The sequence below is a fragment of the Ischnura elegans genome, chromosome 1 (genome assembly GCF_921293095.1).
Source record: "Ischnura elegans chromosome 1, ioIscEleg1.1, whole genome shotgun sequence".
Lineage (NCBI taxonomy): Eukaryota > Metazoa > Arthropoda > Insecta > Odonata > Coenagrionidae > Ischnura > Ischnura elegans.
In genome coordinates, this window is record NC_060246.1 from 121680403 (window position 1) to 121696521 (window position 16119).

Below are 16119 nucleotides of genomic sequence, written 5' to 3' on the forward strand. Positions count from 1 at the left end.
ATTAGTGCACGTTACTGTGCACTATATGAACGAGCAAAAAGACAAATATCTCTTAGCGCGCCTTTGCGTGATTGCTTTGAATTTCAACGATTTCAAAAATGAGCACTTCAATAGCCATGTTGTGCTAGTGCCCCGCGCGAAATTTATGAGTGCGCGTTATACTCGAAATTTTAGAGACATGCGGATAATAGCCAAAAGCTGTCCTGCGTTTTATACATGAGAGCGCGTTTCATTTAGACAGTAAGGGTAATATGTAGACATTAAAATTTCATAACCGAGTAAAATATTAGGTATTAAAGAAATTTTTCAGGATAGGAAACAAAAATTCTGCGAAAATAAGGGAACTAAAATTAATTTGGGATACATTCTTTGACCCTTGATAGTAAAAATAACAAATTATTATCAAAATTTACATCACACTCTGGACAATAATTTATTTTTGATTCAAAGTTAATTCATTCATTTTTTGTATTCGAAATGACTAGCGTTCGCAATGTGGAAATAATATGTCCCAAAGCAGAAATCATTCTAGCATCTATTTTCAATTTTAAGAAATTCTTTGGGTTGAAAATAGAGTTTTTTAATGATATTGTGGCAGATAAAGATTAAATTATTCTTTGGTATTGTTGCATGTATTGTTGCTTTGATATTATTGCAGATCAAGATAAAATTATGCACATAAATTTCGAAATAAAATATTTATTCAGCACCCAGGTTTGGACATTTTACGTCATCGTCAGAGGTTGTGACGCCCGGGGAAAGTACCGCCCGAGGCTGCTCGCGTTACTCCTGTGCGTGGGAAGGAAAGCGTGGGAAGAAGGTATCGGCGATGGCTCGAGGGATTGGGAACGGAGCTGCAGGATTCTCGAAGGATTGGTGGGAAGGCGCCGCGGAACTGAAGATGAGGATGGGAGGAACTGACGCGGGGAAGAACGAATACGTGGAGGAAATGTCGAAGGGCACGTCATTGATATATAGGAGGAGAGAGCGGGAAAGAGTCCCTCGGTGTCCCAAGGGGAGAATGAGAACCACGAATTGCGTAACTCGTGGGTGTCACCCTCGTCCCAACCGGATTTTTCTCTTCCTTAATCTGGGTTTACACGTCCAAGCTGGGGCCGTGTTCTGTAACTCCAAACCGATCGGTGCGGCACCGATTCGTCGGGTGCGACGTCACACCGACTCCCGGCAAGAAGTGGTGCGATTCTGTATGAACCCGATCGGTGCGGTACCGACGTGAGGACGGGAGATCGTCGGTAGCCGTGCCGACAGCAAAAAGGTGTCGGTACGGCCACCGACTAGTGGGTTTCATGAACTCCCCGGTGCGCATTGTACGTTTTATTTTGTTTTTACCTCATCACCGAGTAAATAATGAGGTTTGCTGCAATGTTATCTTTTTCTGTCCCTTCGAATACGCCTCTATAATTCACTGTGTCATCATCTATATTGATTACCTTGACAGAAATATAAGATATTGGTTAATAAACATGAGGTTTGCTAGCATATAATGACTTTCTCTCATTTATGTTACCACTTTCACTCGCTTGTAATAGGCTTTATTTCTCTCTATCATCATTTATTTGCTCCTTTGACATAAAAAATATATTTTTGATTAAATATGAGTTTTGCCGCAATGTTATCACTTTATCTCACTCTGAATAGGCAACTATTATTTCACTGAATCATCATTTGGCGTTTCTCTCGGCATAGAAATAAGATCTTTTTATTTAAGTATGAAGTTTGCCACAACGGTATCAGTTTCTTTAATTTGTAATAGGCAACTATATTTCCTCTGATCGTCAGCCATTGATTCCCTTGACGATAAAAGAAGATATTTCTTAATAAGTATGAGGTTTTCCGCAATATTATCATTTTCTCTCACTTGGAATGCGCTACTTAAACATATGTATTTCACCCAATCACAATTTCTTTACCTCCTCGTCATTACACTTCTTTTAATTACACCCAGCTCCATATTTTTATAACAATTTCCTAACTTGTTACTCTAATATGACATTTACATTTTCTTTTGAATCCTACTTTCACGTTCCATGGTACCTATGTTATTTTCGTCTGCTACGGTGCCAATGGCATAACCTTCCGTTGATAACATTTAGACGGAACTTACTTAATGACAACTATATTACCAAATCATGAATAAATAGCAATATATGGAACCAATATTTAAAAGAAACTACGATCTCATGGATAGTTTCAATAATTCATTCCAGCAACAACAATCTCCATCACATACAAACTATATTGTGATGTTGTAATATTGTTTCCTTCGATTCTGTAGGTACAGCATTACTACCACACTTTATATAAGCATTGTTAACAACTTATCCAATATCGATTATCTTAATCTAGCAATAAGTCGTAATTTCCGCAAATAAAAAGATTGAGAATGACGACAACAAACTGTGCCAATGAGTCTTCACTTGTTTTACCCTTCTTTCATTGGTGGAGACACGTTAGATGACTTTTAACTTCGGATATATTCGGATTTTCCCTGTTTGAGAAGGAGTGGGAACCGTACCGACTGGTTTGATACCGACGACCATACTGAATCGCTGAATTTGCCGTCGTCGGTATGGAAACCGTCGTCGGTACGGAATGATGTGCTGTCGGTGGGCTGGGAAGGGAAACCGACCGGTGCGGTACCGACGAAATACAGAATACGGCCCCTGACAGCTATAGAACTCGACTGAACGCTCGACTCGTGCAAGAGAACATCGATATTGACACACTGCGAAGAGGGGGAAGAAGTTATTGCGTTGGTCGTCCAACTTTCACGGGCAGATTTAGGGGGGGGGGTTTCAATGACGCCTATGTACCCCAATTTTTTTCAAATTTATTTATATTTTTGTGGGAAGTAAAAATGTAGTAAAAGAAAACAGCAGCATGTAGATATTGGGAAGGCGATTTTTTTTTTCATTTCTACTTATACTTCAGCTGCGGTAAGCTAATATCCGAGCACAGATAATAGGATATGTTTCTTCACGCATAATACAAAATGGTGTCTTTTTGAATGACACTAATGGCTTCCATCTTTAATTATCCTTTTAGATGAGTGTTCAACGAGCGAAGACTAGGCGACAGTAGTGCTTAAAATGGCCTGACAAAATAAGTAGTGCATTGACACCACATTAGAATATCATTACAACTTTGAGAAGCATTTGCTTGATCATATTTTTGAATTTAAAAAAATTAAAAAGTGCTAAGATATATTAGCATAACAATGAAATAAAAATATACTTAATATATTTCAAGTTGTTCGTTTTTTCGATGAGAAAAATTAAAGCTGTACTTCATACAATCAGTCAGTGTATTGTTCAATTCATGAAACTTCAGTAGATTTTTAACTCTCCTCTTTCCAATATTGTACATATTATTTCCAACATCGCCGAATATATACGCTAAAGCTTAATTTTGCGGCATTCCGTACACAGTTAAATGCACCACACTTCGAACCTTAAGAAAAGGGGAACCTATCTAAAACGTCGCCAGTATATACTGCGGAATAGACACAGCGAAGTTTCATAGTTTTAGGAGAAAAAAATGGCCAAATGCTGTAATTCAATAACGTGTAAATTATAGTTTTGTATGCCATGCTCAATATCATACTATTATGGAGTCTAAAAAAAACACTCGCCCAGGAGGTATAGGATAGGAGAGAGGGAGAGAAACCGGATGGAATCAAGAGAGTAGTGAGTGTGCGTAGGACAAGGAAATGTCTTGAGGAGCGGGACTAAGGGAAGGAGGAAAGCGGAAATGGGCGAAACGGGAGAGAGGAGGCGAAGCGAATCCGAAAGGGGATTTCCTTCCCGGGCAGATTGTTTTACTGTGGAGGAGTGGGGAATGAGAAGAAGGGGTAAAAAAAGAGGATCCGAGGAAGGTGGCAGAAGAAATCCTTGGGAATGGGCAGGAGGTTGGGTCCCACAATAGGGCACAAGGGCAGATGGGGTGGAATAGGGATTAGGGGGAAAGTCTCGTGAGGGTGCGTCGGATGGGGTCCTGAGAGAAGGAGAGAGAGAGCTTCCGAAATGAATCTGTAGGTGCAAACGAGGATGATAGGGTAAGATTAGGTTGGCGGGAGATGGGCCGTCGCTGCTGAGGGAGACGGGAAGACTGCATGAGAGGAGGAAGATTGAGAAGAAGAGAGAGACGGTAAAGGAAATCTTACAAAGAAATATATCGGAGGAGTTATGACATAATTGTCGGGATTGAAGGTTCGGCCGAGGACGAAAAGTGGACGGAAGGGCTCGGAGTCTCAAGAAACAGTCGTTTCCAGTCCATGGGCAAATTAAAGACGTCGCGTCCTTTTGGGGGAATGGGTGGTTCACTACTTTCCGTGGCGCCTTGTTGATATGCAAAATCTCTCTGCGAAAATGATCCTGAGGTCTGATATGTGTAGACTAGTGGCTTTTAGACATTCATCGTGGAGCGGTCATAAAAATTGCCATCTTTTAAAGTTCTCCCGGAATTAAGAGGGGTCGCCCCCCCCCCTTCCCCTATACTCCATCCCTTAATCCGCCACTGTTCCAGTTCAGTGCAGAGGGTGAAATTTGGTTTGTATTTCCTTCCAATCTCCGACCAGATAATTTCTTCAGTTTCCAGCGGGCGGATTAGGCAGAAGTAAGATGTGAATATTTGAAACGAGTGAAATAAAGGTATGGCTGTTAGGGAAATCGAGAAAGTTAGTCATGGCATTGGTATTTGGCGAGGGATTGTATTGGGCACCCGTTGCGATGGGGCAATCCAGGAAGCTGATTAGATGGATAGGATTAAGACCGAGAGTGAAATATTTTGGGCAAGAGAAAAGTTAAATTCAGGGCAAATAGCTTAATTTTACGGGAGAATGCGTCATTTATGAAGGTGGAGTTATCACCGTGTTTCTTAAGGTTGAAGTTCCGTATTGATCTCTAAACATCCTTAAACCGAATTTCGACGACAGAATGCAAATTATGTTCTGATTGCTGACCTTTTTTTACTCGATGTTATATACAATCACACAATCCTACTGAGGGCACAAACAACATCTTCCCATGATAATAAAAAAGGATGGCTGTAAACAATAAAAGAGTGAGTGTGTCGGTGCAATATATGTCTATTGATTTCAGAAAAAAATATCGACTCACCATTTTTACTTCGCATTTTCATTTACAGAAAACTAATTTTGCCCGTCGTGAGTGAAATTATTGCTATCATGAAAAACGATTCGATATCCTCGATCGAAAACGATTGAAATGATGCGTAAAGTTTTTTTTTAGCTAGCGGTAGCGATTATCCCGAGGATGAGTTTTCTCAATGAACGGTTTGTGCGATTGACACTGTTTTTTATTGGAATCACGAAAGTTATAAATCACTTTTTTATGATAAATTAAATTACAAAGAGAAGCAAGGTTTTCATGAAAGGTGTGACAATTTGCATTTTTTTCTGATTACTAAGGGGGTTTACTCCGTGTTTTCGGCGGCGTGAATGATTTGCTTCTTCAACATTTTATCCATCTCGTCTTGTTGAAAATATTTCAGTACCTCCCGTGTCTGTTTGTTTGATGCTGCGAATCGATGCCCTTCGATTCGCCTCATTCTCAGCGCCCTTACATTTTTACTTTCACCTAAGGTCAATCCTGAAAGTTATTATAAATTAAAGGAAAACATAACCTTCATTTTTGGAGCCACATTATTAAAACCAGGTTAGCAGCAGACACGCTCACAAACGTCAGTTAACCTGAGAATATACATATGATTTTTTCAGGCACATCTGATCAGAGCAAAAAACACTTTTAATTATAATTTTATATCAATAGAGATATTTTATTTTGCAAAATTATTCACGCTATAAACTTATGCGAGTGATGCGTCAAGCGGCAGACACATTACCTACGCTAAGAACCTACGTGAATCCATATGGTTGAGCCCACCTCACACCCTATGATCTTCCAGCTTGGAAGCGTAAACAAAACGTATAACGTAGCGAACTGAACGGTCAATGAAACGGAAGAGCGTAAAAGAGACGCAGAGGAAATGGAAAAAAAAACGTAAATGGAAACAAGGAATCGGAAGACAGGAGCCGTAGCGAGGCGGAAATGAACCGCATGGAAGCGAAAAATGAACCGTATGGAAACGGGAAATGAGCCGAATGAAAACGGAAAAAGGAATCGTATGAAAACGGAAAAAGAAACCGTATGGAAACGGAAATTGAACCGAATGGAAAAATTTTCCCCACGGAAAATAAAATTTTCAGGAAAAATCATGGAAATGATCATCAATATCAGGCTCCTGTAAAATAAAAAGCAGGAAAAATTTATGAAAAAAATGCCTATGTCGAGATTCGTTCGTAGGACCTCCGAGTAGCAGTCGCTCTGCGTGACCACCGGGCTACAACCCTGTCTTGAAAAAAGTGTATTTTCTAGCAATATATTTTAGTCCTGTAAATGCGCGAAAGTACTTCACCGAAAATAAAATTAGGTTTTCTACCGATCATATAAGAAGCTTCTAACTTAATTAATCTGATATTACAGATATGGTTATGATGATTTTGCCTTGATATAACGGCATAAGGTAATGAATAGGAAATGGAAATAGGTAAATGTTGGCAAAATAGAATTAGTTATAGAGAGGGTAGCATGACATCTTGATGGAAATAATTTTTGAAGCTTCAAAGTTGAGTGCCTTTCCAATGAGTTCCCACAAGGAAAATTGCGTAATTTCTTTGCCCATTTTTCAAAATTTGAATGGTTATAATAAGTACCTATATTAGAATGCAATGAAAAGCAGCAGCTGTTCGTTTGCCCATAAGGACGAAGTAATGAAGATGAAGAAGAGACTTACGCTTTTTTTCGGAGCGTAGGGAGATGAAGAAGAGACTTGCGCGTCATATACATGGCAGGAAGGTGTAAGGAAGCGTATCCTAAGCGCGGATCCGGTTCCTGGAGCGGATGTACGTTTTTTTTCGCTCGCTATACGCTCCGGGAACCGGAACATTTTCGCCAGGGTATCGCTAGCGATTACGTGAATCTATATATGGTTGAGTCCTCAGAGTAAATAATATATCCTGAATCCTACTCAGTGAGTTCACCTACAACAACGTATGCTAAAGTAGTGGCGTGACTAGGAATATGCCTTGGGGGATGGGCTGGCGACTCCCTCTCCCCAGGCCAGTATATACTACTAAGATGAAAACTATAATTCAAAGGTTGATTTAACAACTACTCCCGCAAATAAGCAATAATTTTTATTGGCATGCATGTGAGCATTTTCTCTTGTTTTAGAGCCAATGTTCAATAACCTTCGTTCGCTCGCAGTCGAGACGGACGGTCGTGTCTACCGCTCTCCTCAGGCATAGAGTGTATAATGCCGAGCAACTGCTCTAAGTGTGGTCTCTCTGTTAAGCGCGGCGTAGGTATTTCCTGTGGTACATGCTCCGACTTATATCATCCGGCCTGCCAATCAGTCTACCAAGAAGATCTGAGGACTCTGGAGGACCTACTCTGGAGGTTTGGAGTTGTCGGAAGTGCCAGGATATGATCCGGTCAACACGTGGTGATGATACTCCAATTAGGACCCTTTCAACTGTAACACCTAACACACCAGAGATGTCAGCTCCGGAGCTCCGATCCCTGTTCGCAGTGATCAATGAGAAGCTGGATACTCTGATTGCAGACCAAACTGCACTCTCTCATAAAGTAAGTGAAAACAGTGACATGCTAAGTGGTCTTACAGTGAAGCTACATGCCATCGAGAAAGAATTATCTAATGTCACTGGTTTAGTAAACGAACTTCAAGAAAAAGTGTTTGACCTTGAGGTTAAGTTGAACAGAAACGAACAAGAGAGACTCAAAAATTCGGTAGAGATAAGAGGGGTGCCGCTGACCACTGACGAAGACCTCCAAAGTATTGTCCTAAAAATAAGCACTGCCCTTAATGTGAATATGTCAGCTGAGGATATAGATGGCGTGTTTCGGCCAAGGCCAAGACAAGCTAGCTCAATTAACTCTCGTCCACCTCCAATCATTGTTCGGTTTCTCAGACTGAATAAAAGGGACGAACTGATAACCAAACGTCGGGTTCGGAAAGAACTTAATGTTGATGATATTGGCCTAGCGTCTAATCTTCCTCTTCCCCAACAAACAATCTATATCGACGAGGCCCTCACCCCATTCAATAGAAAACTCTTCGCCATAGCTAGAGACCTCAAAAAGAAGGGAAAAGTGAAATTTGTGTGGGTGAGAAATGGAAATATCCTGATTAGACAGTCGGAGGGAGCTCCCGTAGTAGTCATATCCACACAAAAAGACCTTGATCGTTTTTTATAGAGAACAGATTATTCCCTCCTCTCACGGATCCTCCTGCAAGTGAAATCCACATGATCAGTCGTGAGCACAGGAGACTTGTGTTTGATCGCAATTCCCCTGTTATATTACCTAAAAATTCACACCCTCAGGTAGCAAAAACAACTTCCTCAGGTTTATTAAAATTGTCGCACGTTAACGCGCAGTCACTGCTCGCTCATTTCGAAGAATTTAAACTGTACTATCATACTAATGTTGTTCATGTAATCGGAGTGAGTGAGACGTGGCTAAAACCTTCGGTTACATCAAATGTGGTTTCACTTCCTGACTTTACGTTATACAGGAATGATAGAGAAACGAAACGTGGGGGAGGAGTTGGACTGTATATACATTCATCATTGAAATCAAAACGGGTTGGTCGCTCTACCAACTCCTGTGAGGTTATGCTAGAATATATCCTTGTTGAAATAATCAACAACCACAGTAAAATGCTGATTGGAGTGGTTTATAATCCACCAAAGTCCAATAACTTGTCTGACTTTGAAATTATGTTGGCCAGCAAGGTCCCTATGTATGACAATGTGGTAATAATGGGAGACTTTAACATCGACATTTCGACCAGAAATGTACGCAGTGACATCCTTTTAAATATTATCGAGAGCAGCAATCTTAGTATTATCCCCCTGACGCCCACCTGTCACACAAAAACAACAAGTACCACCCTGGATCTAATTCTTGTCGACGATCTCAAAAAAGTGTCGTCCTACGGACAATCACCTGACCCACCTCTCTCTTGTCACGATCAGGTATACATTAACTATAATATGAAAACCCCTATATTTGAGCCAAAATTAGTCACCTTCAGAGACTATAAATCATTTAATCAGGAAAATTTTTTTGAAGAACTGTCTAACATTAACTGGTGTATTATTGAGGAACTTGAAACAATCGACGAAAAAGTTGAGGCGCTTAACTCACTACTTCTAACTGCTTTCAATGCATATGTTCCTCTGAGGACAGTTCGTGTCACCCACCCTCCTACACCATGGTTTACTCTCGACATAAAGGCTAAAATAAAGAAAAGGAATGAATTAAGGGCTTTATACAGACGTTCCAAGAGTCCAACTATTTTTGCTGAATATAAAGAAATTCGAAATAGAGTCAAGGACATGGTTCGTAAAGCCAAAAGGGACTACTGTGAAAACGCCATAAGAAAACGTGCAGATTCAAGAACAATGTGGAAAACTGTTCGCAATCTCGGTGTGATATCATAAAAAAATAGAGCTCCTATAAATATAAACTTAGACATCCTCAACAATTATTACTCATCGGGAGACATTCGTCACGAAAACGTTACTTATGTTACTCCACCCATAGAGAATAACGCCCCGAATGGCCCTAAGAGAAACCAGTTCTATTTCTCTCACGTATCTATCTCCTCAGTTATGAAAGCATGTACAGCTATCACAACTAATGCTAAAGGCTACGATGAACTAAATATTGTAATAATAAAGAATGCCCTCCCGGCTATTCTTCCTGCTCTTTTAAACATCTTTGATTCATCCCTCCAAACCGCACAATATCCCTGCATTTGGAAGCATTCTCTAATTCATCCAATCCCGAAGTGCTCTGAACCCTCTAATCCATCAGATTATAGACCAATAGGTATCCTATGTACTTTTGCCAAGATATGTGAGCGTGTGGTCTACGAACAACTGAATAAATATATTATTGAAAATGATATACTAATTAATTACCAATCTGGCTTTCGAACTGGATTCAGCACTCTAACTGCCTTGTTAAATATCACCGAGGATATCAGAGGAGCAATGGACAGGCGCGAGGTCACAATACTGGTACTATTTGACCTATCTAAAGCCTTCGACATGGTAAACCAAGAAATACTACTCTGTAAGCTTATTAAGTACAATCTCTCTTCGAGTACTGTAAAATGGTTTCGGTCTTACTTAAGCAACCGTACTCAATCAGTCATCGGAACAAACAACACCAGATCCAACTGGACGTATAACCGCAGAGGGGTAATCCAAGGTTCAGTCTTAAGCCCCCTGCTATTTTCCTTGTTTATAAATGACCTTCCTGAGGTTCTAATGCATTGTAAATACCATCTCTACGCGGATGACTTCCAGATTTATTGTCATACGGCAGTATCAGATCTATCTTCCACCATAACATTAATCAATAATGATATCCAAAGAATAGCTTCCTGGATGAGGAAAAACCAACTGCAACTCAACGAAAAAAAAACTAAAGCTATTATATTTGGTCCTAGACATCTCATTACTCAAATTGATGAATCCGCTCTTGGAAAAATTCAATTAGAAAATCGTGTAATACCGTACGAAGAAACGGTTAAAAACCTTGGTATAATATTTGATAAGGAACTCAAGTGGAAAAAACAAGTCCATGTCACAAAACAGAAATGTCTGAGCATACTACATCAATTGTATAGAACCAAGAACATAGTTCCGCCCAAAATTCGAACCACCTTGGTTCAGTCACTAATTTTTCCTCACCTTGACTACTGCTCCTCTCTGTTTACTAATCTCTGCGAAGAAAGTAACAACAAATTGCAAGTAACAATGAACTCTTCAATGCGCTACATTTATGACCTAAAAAAATGGGATAGGATATCTGATACTTACGTTCGATTACGTTGGCTGAAACTAAAACAGCGTCGTTTATACCATGTGATCCTGCTTGCCTATAAAATTTTATCCACTCGTAATCCCGTTTACCTAGCTGCTAGATTTACCTGGAAAAAAGATCTACATGCAGTACCCACTAGGAATCACTCCGTAGATCTTCACATCCCTCAACATAGCACACTTCACGTAACTAAATCCTTCACAATAATCGCCTCTATAGAGTATGGAACTCCCCACACAGCACATCGTTGCCAGAGGACGTCCGCTGCGCGTCCGTCGCGTCCTCTCAGTGTCCGCGGATTTTCAGGACAGCCAGAGGACATCCGCTGGCTGTCCTGGCCATCCGTCCGCACACTGTCCTATCTCGGATGTCCAGCGGACGTCCAGCTAGTGTCCCATTACGCAGGGTTTGGGAGTTTTGGTTTCCTCTTAAAACACTCACCTCCTCAAGGAGGAACTCCGAGAGAAAGTCTCGTGATCCTCCTCCGAGTAGGGAGTATAGGAGAAGGGAGAAAGAAAAAAAACTCTCTCTCGTTTCTGAAGCCAGAATACTTCCTCCCGATCGAGGAAGAGGAAATTTTTCGTGGAGGAAGAGATATTTTGAGGATTATTTTAGGTAACCAAATGTAATCCTCTTGTTGGAGTGTGGACTCGGAGGAAATTATAAACTATTTAACGAAAAAAAAAATTGACATTTTTACCGCTTCTATAGTTTAAGAACAACAAATGTACGCTATTTTTAAGTTTTATATTGTTTATAACAATTAATCAAGTTTAACAAAGTTAGCAACAATTTAAGTAACATTTACGAGCGTTAAAAATTTCTACATGCCTCACGGGTTAAACAACAACAATTGAACGAACTTATGACTCTCTACATTATTTATAACAATTTTTAAAGTTTAAATAAATTTAGCAACAATTTTAGAAACTTTCAAAAAATTAAAAATTTCCGCATGTTGTACGGTTGAGAAGCGTTGGATGAACAATAAACCCGTACTTTTCATGATTATAAAAATTACTTAAATTTAAACAAATTTAGCAACTTTTACAAAAATTAACAACAGGAATAATGGAATTTATCGATTTTTACTGAAATTTTATATTATGTACCAATGTCCTGCGGACGTTCGCGTCTCGGGGACATTCCATTCCTACAGGTTAAATGAACTCTTTCAACTTATTGATTAATTAATATTTACTCTCTAGGGATTAAAAAATCTCAGAGGCGATTGATTGGAAAGTATTTTAATGAAACATAACGCTTTAAATTCATTTTAATTTTAATGGTAAGAATTCTCCTAAAATTATCACGGCATCGATGGCCTCATTCCCAGATTAGAAATTGTAATTGTCCAATTTAAGGATAGGCAAGTAGAAGAAGTAGTAGAAGATAGAAGGTAAGTACTGCCGTACCTTTACTTTATATCGAAATTCTAGTTTTTTTGGTGGCGAACGAATTTTGAATCTACCGCTACTCCGCGATTCAGGTGTTCTACCATGGTTCTCCACATTCCTCCGTTCCTCCTTTCCAACAGAGGAACCGGAACGGAACACCGGAGACAGCATGGTGGTTTGGCGGTTACAAAGATGCTGCTGCAAGTAAGTTTGATGTGACTTCTAAATAATTTTTTCTTGGCGTTCACTGGCGGCAGTATAGTGTTTCCGCATGCTCCTTATATTTCTTATAACTCAGCCTGTAACATCTCGAGGAAAAATATGGCTCTGCTTGGAACAACATTACCGTCTTGGTAAAACCGTTACTTGGCAACTAAAGGTAGCGTCTTTTTCCGTTGTTCATGGTGAAATTTTCGCTTTTGTTCCTTGTTTACATGATATAATTTAAAGTGGAAGTTCTTGTACTATAGTCTCTGTACGCGAGAACGTATAGGAAATAATGTAAGTGCTAGCGCTTAAAATAGAACCTGTTGTTTTGATAGCGTAGGTTACGGCTGAATTTGTTGGAAGTCCCAACGGTCCGTTTGGTTCCGTTCCTAAATCAAATCAAGTAGGGTTCTTGGCAATAAATATAACTAGGAATTGTACTTACGTGTAACCGGGGGATTTTGCAACACGCATGTATGATTAATAGGTTTCACGTAAATTATTAATTCTTTGAAATCGGACTACACCGTGTGATTTCTTTCGATATGTATAGTTACGCACGCATCGAAAAAGAACAATAATGTTATGATAGGATAACCACCAATGTTTAGCCTTTTTACAAAAAGTTTTTATACTCTTTATCTGTTTGATGGAACTAGGTTAATAATTAAAAATTTTAGGTCCTAAATAAATAAATGATCTATTATGTCAGTAAAGATAAGGCTTAGGGATTGAAAAATTACAATGCCGACGTAACTTTTATAGCGTTTATTATATTTTTTCTGCCAAACTTTGCTAACCTAATAAAATATAAACTAATTTAACTACAAACTAAGTAACTGTGCTATTAGTCATCCATGCATTTAATTTAGTGGAAACTATAGGACGACTGTAAGAAACTCGGGATGAATCTAAACAAGGTCTAATTGTAAGTGATATATTGTGTAAACAAACCTTAAGGCTATGTTTCATGGTTCATTTATTTGCTCAAACTGCTGCATGAAATCTTATACCCAGAAAATAGAACTTGTGCATCTTTTCGTACAGCCATCGGTACACATTTTGGTGTAGAGTATCGTGAACCTGATATATTTACCTGGAGGCATTTACTGACTATAGCTTTCATGTAGTGGAGTTGAATAAAAATAGTTCATCTGTATTTTTATTTATTTCCTATCTCTATTTATAAGTTTGTATGTCTCTCTTCTTATAATTGTCTGTATACTTATTTGTCTTCATTCTTTACAGATGTTGCATTTAACCAGGACGATACAGCCACCAATTCTAGTGTGGAAGTTACAGTGAAGAGTTGGCTGGAACATGCTAAAGCGAGGCATGTGAGAGAGGTGTAAGTATTCGTTTGATTATTATATAGGTTTGAGCAAGGAGGAATAATTTTGGTCTGGATACTTTTTTGACAAGTTGCTCCTCTAAAGGGAGCTCATATAAAGTAAATTTAAATAATTATTAAACATCTTGTAATACAAGGTTCACCCTTCCATGCTAAAGGTAGAGAAAATAGTATTGTTATGTATTATTTTCAGATGCAGATTCCACTACCAAGTAATTCAAACATTTGAAAACAATTTTTGTTCTGCATATGGGAGGTATAATTACCAAAAACGTGGTTGAAAAGGATCTCATGCTCTTTAAAAGTTCGATGTATAGCACCTGTAGAACTTAAGAATGGGATAACTTATTCAACAGGGATGGTAGTTGCACAGTACTACAGAAGCTACTATTTTCTAGTAGCTCTAGCTAACTAAGATGTTTTGAAGTAGGTGTTTTTGTAGGAGCTATAGAAATTTCAGTAGCTCACAGCAGGCCTTAGCTGCTATTCCCCTGTTATGTCTCTGTCGAAATGTGAATATTGCCAGTGAGCTAGGTTGTCACTTTTGCCTTGATACCAGACTACATTAGAAGATCTATTTTAATTATTAAGATTGGAAGAATTCGGAGATCTAAATCATGGAATGGCCTTAACTACAGCAAGTTTTTGCTAGTTTTTCAAAGTTTCTATTTTTTTAAGTTGCATCTCGGCCAATGCAGCTAAGTGGTTTGTGTGCCAAATCAGTGTGGCTGTTTTCACACTAATCCCAAGAGATCTAGTTCACTTAAACTTCCTCCTTTAAATTTTCTAGTTTCCTTTACTCCTATATCATATTCAGCTCTTCTGCATTAGTCTTCCTTAGCTCCAGCTTATGTAACACTTTTCTTCACCTCCACAATTCACTCTAGTGTAGTCATAATCTTCAAGGGGAGACCAATTGTTCAGAAATATTATCCTCCATTTGAATGCTTTTTCCAATATCTTTTTCGAGACCTCTACTAAGCTGTCTGGCAAGGATGGATCAAAGAATTTTTTTCTAGATGGTGCACCAGGGTCTAACAGGCAACAGTCTTCTCATATTTGGGATTAAAATCTAGTTCAACAATTGTTCTATGAAAAATGTTCTTAATCATAATATATACATTACTAATACATTAATAATTTTACTCAAATTCTTTTCTTATTTAAGAACAAGAAAAAGTCAAAGAAAAGTTTGTAAAATGTATTCAGCCTGTAATGGACAGGTTTCCTAATTTTGAAACCTTAAGAATGTTAAACATGTGACTAATAAGACTGTAGCGTCCTGTCTTATGTAATCTGCTTGTTACGTACAAGATACAATTTCTTGCTACAATGAAATGTTTATATACTTCATTATTACAGGAGCAGTGCAGGAGAGCAAGACAGCCCCTGAAAAGGATGTGGAGGTTGCCATCCAAAGCTGGCTAAGGCACGCCAAGGAGAGGTTACAGGGGAAGAAGAAAGTTAAATAAATCGTATGTAGTTTCTGGCATTGTACTGTTTTAAGAAGCCAAATAAATATTGTGCATGAAATTGATGCCTTATTTATTTAAATTCTTGTCTGGACCTATTATTTATTAGTATCGAACAAAATGCAATCCTAACCTAAACGTGTCCTGAAGGTGTCCAGAGCGGACAATTTCAGGTCGTCCATAGGCCACCTTTTTTACTGACATGCGGACTTGCAGCGGACATCATTTTGTATGAATTCGGCTGTCCGTAGGATGTCCATAGGCCACTTGGCGGACAATCACCGGATGTCCGAAAGGTGTCCGTGTGCTGTGTGGGTCCCTACCATCCAAAATTAGAAATACTAAATCCATACATGCCTTCAAAACCCAGGTGTACGATATCTTAATAAATAACCCTAAAATGCTGTCTGTCTAAAACTGATTGAAGTAAAATTAAAACGGTGTTAAATCGAATGGCTCTAACATATGGTTGCAGAAAATTGAGTGTAAAATTATGTTAAATTTGAGTGTCATACTAAGTTGTTATTTACTTTTTTTGTTTTTTTTAATACTGTTTGTCTGACACTATTGTTATATTAAATTATCGCCTTGATTTCTTGCGATGGTTGGTCAGTTACTCCGCAGTATGATGTTTTCCCTTGTGTTGCTGTTGTTTTGCCGTATTGTCTGTGTGCTGACGGCGGTTTACAACGATTAAATGTTTTGTATTTCTTTTCATTTTTTGTTTTTCC

The 16119-nt window shown here is 38.8% G+C and overlaps 2 protein-coding genes across 2 annotated transcripts; both read left to right on the forward strand.

Moving 5' to 3' along the window:
• Positions 1-7421: 7421 nt before the first annotated feature.
• On the forward strand, positions 7422-8318 carry LOC124162893. Its single transcript, XM_046539637.1, has one exon. The coding sequence runs from the start codon at positions 7422-7424 to the stop codon at positions 8316-8318; it is 897 nt and encodes a 298-aa protein (XP_046395593.1).
• A 50-nt stretch (positions 8319-8368) lies between these two features.
• LOC124162953 lies at positions 8369-9568 on the forward strand. Its single transcript, XM_046539758.1, has one exon. It carries the CDS (start codon positions 8369-8371, stop codon positions 9566-9568), a length of 1200 nt encoding a protein of 399 aa, XP_046395714.1.
• The last annotated feature ends 6551 nt before the right edge of the window (positions 9569-16119 follow it).